This window comes from Lactuca sativa, chromosome 1 (genome assembly GCF_002870075.4).
Source record: "Lactuca sativa cultivar Salinas chromosome 1, Lsat_Salinas_v11, whole genome shotgun sequence".
NCBI lineage: Eukaryota > Viridiplantae > Streptophyta > Magnoliopsida > Asterales > Asteraceae > Lactuca > Lactuca sativa.
The window spans coordinates 17,102,101-17,112,845 of record NC_056623.2 but is presented as its reverse complement, the minus strand read 5'-3'; the positions used below and the strand labels follow the sequence as shown (position 1 = coordinate 17,112,845).

General features: G+C 34.0%; 1 protein-coding gene across 1 annotated transcript; it reads right to left on the bottom strand.

Annotated features, from left to right (window-relative positions):
• Positions 1-1,797: 1,797 nt before the first annotated feature.
• LOC111916727 (probable LRR receptor-like serine/threonine-protein kinase At1g74360) lies at positions 1,798-5,495 on the bottom strand. The gene is made up of 3 exons (XM_042899224.2): positions 5,481-5,495; positions 5,258-5,402; positions 1,798-5,157 (listed from the first exon to the last, which is right to left on the bottom strand). Exons 2-3 carry the CDS (start codon positions 5,304-5,306, stop codon positions 1,970-1,972), a joined length of 3,237 nt encoding a protein of 1,078 aa, XP_042755158.1. The 5' UTR covers positions 5,307-5,402; positions 5,481-5,495; the 3' UTR covers positions 1,798-1,969.
• Between the last annotated feature and the right edge of the window lie 5,250 nt (positions 5,496-10,745).

Here is a 10,745-nt window from a genome sequence, read left to right as displayed (position 1 = left end):
ATATAAACCTTATAAATAGATATTTTTGTATTTGTATGTATATAATATATTTTTATACAATATACATATATATTTATACCTACTAAATACAAATAAATATATTTTTAACATATAAAGACATTTTTAAAGGCGTACATTGGCTCAAATATATATAAATACTAAATAGAAGTAAATATATTTTTAAATACGAAATACAAGTAAATATATTTTTAAATCTATAAAAATATTGTTATACATTTAAAAACGTATTTAAATCGAGAACTTTACTGTTATTAGGTAACCGGTAGGTTATCTGGAAACCAGTTAAAATGATATATATATATATATATATATATATATATATATATATATATATATATATATATATATATATATATATATATATAACAAATTAAACAAAACATCAAACACGTCAAAAAATAAAACCGACATTTTTGTAAAAACTTAAAGGTTTTTATGTCATTTTGTCGGATTCATTTTTAGTCCTATATGGAAGTGTAATTTCATAAGATCCTTCCTAATGCAACGTACGTCACATATGCTCACATTCCTATTGCTTTTTTGCCTTTCCTTCATTTCTTAATCTAGAGTCTCTTAGTTGCAGTTTAGCCTTATGCTGTAAACCCTGCAAATGCTGTTTCATTTAAATAGGGCAAGTTGTGTGTGGTTCTCTCTATTTTAAGTAAAAAAAACACAAAAAAAATAAAATAAATAAATAAATAAAAAATAAGAATACGGCATCAACAGATAGTAATTACTATGTAGTGGTACATAATAATAAATAAATAAATAAAGTGACAAAGATAAGAGTTTTGTAAAACAAAGTAAACTATGGGTTGTGTACTAGATTCTTACCCAAGAGAGAGAGGGGAAAAGAAGAATATAATTATGATGATGAGCGTGTTTGGCACGGAGCTTTTGTTAGCGTTTGAGAGCTTCTAGCTTTTAGCTTTTGACAAAACGCTCTAATTTAAGCAAAAAGCTTCGTTTGGCCGTACGAGCGTTTAGCTTTTAGTTTTAACAAAACGTTCCGATTCTAAAAGCTACTTCATGTAGCTTTTAACAAAATGCTCCGGAGCTTTTAAAATCAATTTCCATAATTACCCTTAAAAATATATTTATATATTTTTTTATTTTTAATCAATTGTCATTTTATGTAATTTTATATATTTCAAAAGCTTTCAGCTACTTTTGCCAAACATTCATATAATAAATAAAAGCTACAACTTCACGCTACCAGCTACCCGCTACCAGCTAACCGCTACCCGCTTCCAGCTAACAGCTACTTTTGCCAAACACGCCCGATATCTCCAAATACGGTAGTAAAATATTGTCCCATTTGTATCTTTTGATGATAAAATATAAGCTTCTTTTGTCATACTAGCTAGTACACACTCTTATTATCCACTAAAATGAAACTACGGGCATGTTTGGCACGGAGCTTTTGAAAGTGTTTGAGAGTTTCTACCTTTAGCTTTTGATAAAATGCTCTAGTTTAAACAAAAAGTTTCGTTTGGTAGTATAAGCGTTTAGCTTTTAGTTTTAACAAAACGCCCCTGAGCTTTTGAAATCAATTTCCATAATTCTCCTTAAAATTTTATTTATATATTTATTTATTTTTAATATATTGTCCTTTTACGTAATTTTATATATTTCAAAAGCTTCCAGCTATTTTTCCCAAATATTTAAATAATTAATAAAAGTTACAGCTTCCTACTACCAGCTACCTGCTAAACGCTACCAACTACCCGCTACCCAGCTAACCGCTACCCGCTTCCATGTACGAGAGACTCTTAATAATGTAAATGATACTAGCTAGTACAGGCTCTTATAAATTATAATGACCAAAATCTTTATGAAATTACATGTGAATCTATTTACAATACAAAAATTCACCGCATCTATGTATGACAGGATGCTAAAATCTATATATGCAGAATATAATATCTAGATTTACTCATTTACATTATTAAGAAGATAGTAAAGACCCATAGCTAAAATCTGTACGATTAGCAAGAATCCGTATCAACATATCTAATACCTCTTTCATATTTGGCCTCGCCTGAGGTGCTTCCGCAGTGCATCTTATTCCAACCCGAAGTAATTCACACATTTCCACCGCCCCCTCGCCGCCACCACACACCAGGCCCGCCACCGGAATCATGGACTGCTGCCCGTCTCCCATCACCCGTCTCGCCCACTCCACCAAACACTCCTCCCCTCCATCCACCGCCCGCCGCCCTGTAGCCAACTCCATCACCAACACTCCATAGCTATAAACATCCCCTTTCGTGGTGGCTTGCCATGTCTGCCCATACTCCGGCGCCACGTATCCGATTGTCCCCGCCACCATTGTGCTGACGTGGCTATCTCCGGCGTCCATCACCCGGGCCAGCCCGAAATCCGTAACCCGGGCCTTCCCCGTTCTATCCAACAACACATTACTAGCTTTTACATCTCGATGAACGATCGAAGGGTAACACTCATGGTGTAAAAACACCAAAGCATGGGCCACATCGATTGCAACATCGATACGTCTTCTCCAATTGAACCCGGTTTGATTTTGAATTAGATCTTCTAAGGTCCCACCATCCATGTACTCGTAAACAAGAAGTTTTTCTGACCCGTATAAACACCACCCGTAAAGGGTTACTAGGTTCGGATGGGGCCACCCGAACCCGTTTCGGGTCAAAACCTCCATTTCTGACCGAAACTCTCGTTCGCCTTCCATACCCTCTCTTAATTTCTTCTTTATTGCTACTTCTCTTCCATCAGGTAATACACCTCTGTAAACAGTTCCGAATCCGCCCCTCCCGATTATTCTATCGTTTGAAAAGTTTCTTGTGGCCTTCAAAATGTCTGCGTGTGTGAATGCGGTTTTGTCCAATCGGATTACCTTAACCGTGTCTGATAACCACGGTGATGAGCTGCCTGAGTTGGAGGTGAAGTGGTGGCTGGATTTTATCAGATATGGAGGCTCATCGATGGGGTTTTTCATCACTATGCAGACTAGTATTGTCATGACTCCACACACAGTGAAAGCTAGGAGTAGAAACATGAACACCAAAACTGCGCCCCATTTTCTTGGATTTGATCTCCGGCCACCCTTTGCAGATGTGGCGTTTGTTGAATTATCTATAAATGAAGGCAGATCTAACAGTGGGTCACCGAAGAATGATGATTGCTCGAAAGTAGCTAACTGGCCGATTGACGGAATTATACCAGAGATGTACGGATTGTAGGAGACGTTGAACTTGCTTAATTCAGTCAAATTGTTCAAGTTGGTCGGAAACGTACCGGAAAAGTTATTGTAAGACAAATCAAGATTTCTCAAACACTTGAGAAAGCCAATTTGCATGGGGATTCGTCCTGAAAATTTATTACGAGTAACATTCAATACAACAAGTGGCATTTGTCCAACTTCGGCAGGAAGCGTACCGGAAAATTCGTTAAACCCCAAATGCACCATACTGAAATTATTCATTCTCACAATTTCAGGCGGGATGTGGCCGGATAATCGGTTTCCACCGAGTTGAAGATACCCAGATATCTGCTTTGTCCGAACGTTCGATCCCGGGAGGCAAACTTGAAAAATTCCGTGCCCTTTAAGTAAATTATCCCATAAACTCCTGCAAGTCTTCCTGTTAAGAAGTGTGTAGACGAAACTGAAGGGTGGATAATCTGCAGGTAGCCATCTTCTCATCGCCGAGCACTCTCCGGAGCCTGCCATGGGATTGTTCTCTCTGTTTAACAGGAAAGTTGGTGTCGCATTCTTCCCTATGTTAGCCAACTCCGGTGAAATTGAACCGGAAAGTTGGTTATCTGCGAGATTCAACCACAGCAAGCTGCTACAGTTGCCTAACTCAGGTGGGATTTGACCCGTTAAGGAATTGTTAGCGAGCATTAACCACAATAGAGAGGTCAACTGTCCGAAACTTAAAGGGATTGACCCGTTTAGGTTATTAGCTGACAAATCGAGAGCTTGAAGTCGTCGCAAATTTGCAAATTCAGAAGGTAAACTCCCGGAGAAGCTGTTGCCAGCGAGAATTAAGTACCTCAAACCTGCCATGTGAGATATTTCCGGTGGTAATGGACCTGAGAGATTGTTGAAACTCAGGTCTAATCGTGAAATGTTCTGCAACCGAAGTATTCCCGATGAATTTAATCCGCCGGTGTATCCGTTTGCGTGGAGGAGTAGGTTTTTCACTTGAGTGAATCGTCCAAAAATCTCTTGTATATCTCCGGTGAAATTGTTCCGACTAAGGTCCAAATTTTTCAAATTCGTCAACCCTACCAAAGACTCTGGAATTTCTTTGGAAAGAGAGTTGTTTCCCAATAAAAGTTGCTCGAGTTTTGTAATTAGTCCAATCTCCGTTGGAATTTTGTCGGTGAAATGGTTCCCGGAGAGGTCCAAGATCGTCATGTTTTTACAATTCGAAATCTCCTTCGGGATTCCACCGGAAAATGCGTTTCCGGAGAGGTCCATCGCCTGTAAAGTGCAATTTCCCTGGAAAATCCATGCAGGGAGGGTGCCGTTGAGACGATTTTCAGAAACGGAAAGCTCCTTAAACCTATTGATCCCGAACCAGAGGTTTCCGGTCAAATGATTCGAACTCACGTCAATGTATTCCAACTTCGGGCATACGTCCATAGAAGTCGTTATTTCTCCTGTGAAATAATTGGTGGAGAGATTAGCAACCACCAATCCGCTGCAAACCCTGGGGAAACTCATCATGATGTCGCCGGAGAATCTGTTCATCGATAAATCGAGAATTTGCAGGCTGGTGAGTCCAGTCAAATTGAGCCCGCCACCCATAATATTATGTGACAGGTTCAATACTTTGAGGTTCCGGCAACTGGCCAAGTCTGGTGGTATGCTGCCGTCAATAGTGTTTGTTGATAGGTCTAGGTGAGTAAGCTCTGTCAAGGCAGAGAAGTTCCCGAATAAAGCACCGGCGATGTCGTTGTCAGGGAGGCTGATCCCTGTCACTCGGTTGCCGGAGCATGAAATTCCCGGCCATGTGCACGGCGTCTGGGATTGTGGGTCCCATTTGTTATACTCTCCTTGATTCACTTTGTTCTTTTGTTCCAGAAATGACCTCAGATTGAGTAGCACTTCCTTGTCGGAATCAAGCGAGTCTCCAATTGCATCCTTTCCTGAAAAAAGAAAAAGAATTCGCATTAAATTCAACCCCACTCTGTAAAATCTTCCTCGAATAACTAAAATATCATAAATTCACCCAGTAGGCAGTAGCACCTGCGATTAAAATCAAGAAAAGGATCATTGCAATCCTCTCTGCTGCCATAGCTACTGTAACATAATCCTGCTCCTACTTGTGTTCTTCTTGTTCTTCTTCTTCTTCTTAATTGATTAATTAAAAAGGTTCGTGTTTAAAAATAAGCTAAAAAAATAAATTAAAAAATGAATTAAATAGAGAAGGTGGAGAGAGAGAGAGATGAATATGGAAGAGTATATGTACAAATATGATGAGACTTGAATGGAAACAGAAAGCGCGCTCGCAAATGGACCAAACCAAACACGGAAGGAAAGATATGCGAGTACGCCAGACTTTGTATACTTTTTACTTATTTAAATTTATCATTTTATGAATATATCTTGTATATGTAATATGGTATAATAATATAAAAATATATAATATATGTAAATTAATGGGTCGTTTTTTGGTGGATTATTCATTGTAGCGTAGGGGAAGGGAAAGAAAGATAGAAAAGGCAATATGGGCCCAAACTTTGTGTGTATGCATTTGTTGCTTACAGATTATCTTGAAATAGAGATTAAAAGAAAAGGTGTCGATATTACATAAATTTTCAGAAGTTGTAACTTGTTTTATACGTTAAAAACAAACTTTCAGTGTATACTGTATACATTTACAAATACTTCACGAATTCAATTGTTACAGTATTGGCAGACCTACCAAAAATGGTTTATAGTTATCCAATATTAATTGGGTAAAATTAATAAATGTACTTTTAATTTATCCAAAATTAAATATTTTAAATTTTACTTTAATTGTTTGGTTTTGAAGTTAAGATCTACGTAACTTTTGTTCGACACCTTTTCCTAGATATATGTTGAATTATCGGTCAAAAATGCTCAGTTTTAAATCTTTGAATGATTTATAGCACACAATACAAATAAAGTGTGCACAAAATCAATCTTGATGAACACCCCAATAATAGATTAGGTCTCTGTATTTAAAATTTATGCCTCAAAAATATATTTGGATTGAATTTTTGTGATGATTGTCAATAGTTGCACACACATCATATTTTGAATGGTCTATGTGTCCTGCTATCAAGTATAATCCAGTCCATTGATTTCTTTAGAAATTCTTACAAATATGTTTTTGTTATATAAAAAAAAAGGTTTTAGGTATTATTTCAAACGGTATATGACATAAACCACATAATATAAAAATTTAGAGAAGTCATATGTTTGACAAAGTGGGGAAGGTGAGAAAGCCGCCCGTGTTGACTGCATGTTCGCATATAGGATGTAAAACCAAATTTAATCATGAGTATGTTGCTTTTTTTTTTTCGTAAGCATATATGTAATATATGTTGCTCTTATTTTATTTTCTAATCGTTTTTTTTAAATCTACCTTTTATTTAATAGAATACTAGGTGTGAATATACGGGTTTAAAAAAAAGTTTAATATAAAATTATAAACATTATACATTTTTTAAAATAATAATTTTAAATAAATACAAAGAATATAAAAAATAAAGTAAGTAATTCAATATATAATCTAAGATATTTGAGAGGTTGTAGAGCATTTATTATGAAACTTAATAGAATGATCTACTTTACATATATAAATTTCATTAAAAAAATGTGAATTTTAAATTTAATAAAATGAAAAAAAATAAGAAAATAACAAGTGGAAAAAAAATTTTAAACTCTTAGAAAATAACATGTGTCAAATTCAATGAAAATATGACATTTGGCAAAAAATAAATTTCATTTATTAGGTTAGATAGGTTACACCTATACTTTTTCGTATGAAATACTTTTTGAAACTCAATATACATGCTGCATTTTGAAGAAAAAAAGTTTAATGATAGTAGCAATGAAAATCCGTTGTTTTTAATTCATGTTTGTTAAGCATGACATTGCAACTTGACAAGATAAACCATATTATAAAACAGATATCAACAAAACCATTAATAATAATAATAATAATAATAATAATAATAATAATAATAATTATTATTATTATTATTAGTTTTCTAACGGGTCCATTTCATTTGTTTCCAGCATCATCATTAAACATGGCAAGTGAGTTACGGAAGGCAACCATCAAATTCAAAGCTAATATTATTACCAAAAAGGTACGGTGGATTTATTTATTTTAATTTAAATTAAAATAAATATTTATATCGATACAAACACAACTATATAAAACTTTATGAATATGCCAAGCAATTAGACTTCTAGATTAAATTATGATGAAAAGATAGGTTTTTTTTCTCCTTTATATTAATTTTTTTTAATCTTATAAAACCAATAGGTAACTGTAGTTGCGCACACCAAATCAGATTTAATTCATAATTTTGCATCGTTTACTAAAGAAATATAGACCGTTGACTATGGTAACAGGATCACAGTTGATAATGATGGAACGCAAATATAATTATTAATTTCTAGTAAATAAATTAAAATTTACCAAAATAGTTTATATTTTGTTTCTATTCCCTTGACTTAACTGGGTAGTTTGTAGAGTCGAATTGCACTCCTTGTTTGATTGTGATTTGGGGATTTTGTTATATTTCAGATAGCCAATCGGAAATTGCTTCAAATCCTAACATAACAGAACTAATTAGATATGAGACTTAGTTGTTAAAAACTCACTCCTTTATCCAAATGAGACAAGTTATTACATATTGTCTACTAATTATTGGATTTGGATATTGTATTATATGATTTTATATCATGCACTTTTGGACTTAGTTTTGGCATATATTTAGGCTAGAGATCTTCATATGGAATTCTCTTCTTGGAATCTTTTTTATGTAGTTGAAGTTTTGGGTCCATATATACGAAGAGAAGGATTGTGAAATAGTCCCTATCATAAAAGGAAAACTTGATACATGCATGTCGATGTCTTTTGACCAAAAAAAACTATTTTATAAGCAACATTAAATCTAATATAACTACACTATCGGATGTATACCTAATGGTGCCACGAGGATATAAAAATTAGTCAAGAAATAGGGGGATATTTTTCTAACATAATATTGTCAGATAGTGACATTTTTTCATAATGAAAATTGAAAACTCCGTTGGTCATTCGTGTGTGAAAAGTGGAAAAGGATAGGATTTGCATCTAAATTCTTATGAAATTTCAAACATGTCAAAACAAAATAATCTTAATATTAAGCGAAAATTTTATTTTCTGTTGTGGTCTCATGGAATATGCCCACTTATAAACTAGAAATAGATATGGACATGGTAAGATACTGGTGCGGAAATATTTGTTAGCATATTCTTCGTTTGTAATTATACAAAATTATGTATTATTTTTCTAATATTTTATTTAATCGCCTATTATCTATAGTCCTAAACTCATAAACCATCAAAATCAAAATAATTGTAAGATCTTAATTTTATTATGACACAAGAAAAATACAACTAGATTTTATGTTGTAAAGTTGACATGCATAATAAAAAACGTAACGTAAGTTACATCGTCTTCTAATTGTCATTAAACATGACAACATGAAATGGTTTTTAAAGAGGGGCATCTTTTTTTTTAACAGAAAGGGGGGGGGGGGGGGGGGGATGTTTATGGAGAATAACCAAGAAACGAACATTTCTTTTTGGGAGATTATGTATATACATAAAAGACATGTCAATTATCTCGAAAAGGGTTTTGGTGTCTATTGAAGTAACTGATTATGATGTTCGATGAGGGAGATTTCGGGTTGGATTCCTACGATCAATATCCGAAGATAATGAGCATTGATGAAGAAAAGGGATTGGATGATGAAGAAAATGAATAAGATAGCGATAAAAGCAAAGAGTTTGAACAAGATAACGACTTTAATCAAAATGTGCAAGATTTGGGCAATTATAGACAATAACATGGACAAACATGAAAAATAATGTAAATTGTAAATGATACTCCCAAAAATAATAGTGAAAATGAGTCTAAAAACAAACAAGTAGATGGACAACTAGTTGATGTTAATTGGCATGATGATGAGAAAACCGAAAATGCTAAGAAAATATGAGATAATCTATGGAACCAAGGATGCATGTTATTCAACAATGGTGTTTGATGAAGTCGTGAATGAGTCTAGGAGGGTTGCAGACCATACTTCTTTATCATTATCCATGTCACAAGGTTTTGTTGGCATTCAATTCCAAAGCCCGATAGGTTCCCAAGTTCGATCGGTTGGTTGGTTACTGCTTGGATCACTCTGATGATTGTGTTGTTGCTTATTTGCCTTCGAATCACATAAATTCATACTTTTTTTTTTTTGCTATAATGGGATCGACTAGGAAAAGAAAAGTAACAAAAAAAGAAAAGATTAATAATGAAATGAATGTCTATTTTAATTAACAACTAAGAGTTTGCTCGTTGTGCTTTGTGGTAGCAGTGATAGACTTAGGGATTGTTTGGCAAGATATGAATATTTAAGAGGTCTGAATTTATAAGACTGTCTAAATTTTTAAGATCTAAACGTTAACATGCTGTTTGGTTGGAACCTCTGAATTGTTATACTAAATGATAAAAATGATTATTTTACCCTTCTATTTAAAAATAATAATAAATACCCAATAAAACTATCAAAATTTTAAGAAACCCACATTTACATATATTCATTTTACCAACATTTAAACCACTCTATATGTTCACAACTTTAAAATACAAATTCAACAACATGTCAACAATTAAAACATCATATTACAACAAGAAACAAAAAGCTAATTCATATTATTAAAATTAATTCCCAAGTTATACAAACGACATTATTCCAGCCACAACTTCACCACTAACACCAAACATCCCATTACCCTCTTCATCACATGCAACCATCATCCCCGCCTCATACAATCGTTATCATACACCATCACCGAGCACACACATGTCATTGACCTTCATCCACACCTGTCATTGACATTCATCATTAATAAATGGAAAAAACTATAATGTGGACATTAATCACAGTGATCACTGATAGAATTAAATTAACTGATAAGTTTTTGCTATTTCTTCATTTCAATAGCTAACAAAAACATAAGGGCATATATGTCCCAAATGATAGCTATAACATATTTCAACAAATGAAGAGATCAAAGAAAAGAGTTTTCAAAAAAGAATTATGGGTATTTCTCAGCAAGACCAAAGAAACATTGTAAAATCTTACAATTGATAATGCCAAAGCTTGGTATTCCTCATGGCCGACTTCTAAAGCATATCTCTATAACATATTTCAATAAACAGAAAAATTAACAACGATCTTTCACGTTACCTAGAACCATTCCAAAATGATCTGATAAGCAGTTTTTAGGGTTCTAATTTCATAACAACCGACACCAACTTCTGATAAACAATTTTTAGAGTTCTAATTTCATAACAATTCCAGAATAACCGATTTTTAGGGAAAGAAAGAAAAAAAAATGTTACCTAGAACCATTCCAAAATGATCTGATTTCATAACCCTACCGAGGTAAGCGGATGCGCACCGGCGAGGGAGCAAGGGTGGAGTCGGCACTG

Excerpts from the sequence above, each read along its gene's own strand:
- LOC111916727 (XM_042899224.2), bottom strand. The coding sequence starts at position 5,306 with ATGGCAGCAGAGAGGATTGCAATGATCCTTTTCTTGATTTTAATCGCA. Across the intron at positions 5,158-5,257 it reads TTTCTTGATTTTAATCGCAG|GAAAGGATGCAATTGGAGAC; the intron begins GTGCTACTGCCT and ends TTCTTTTTTCAG.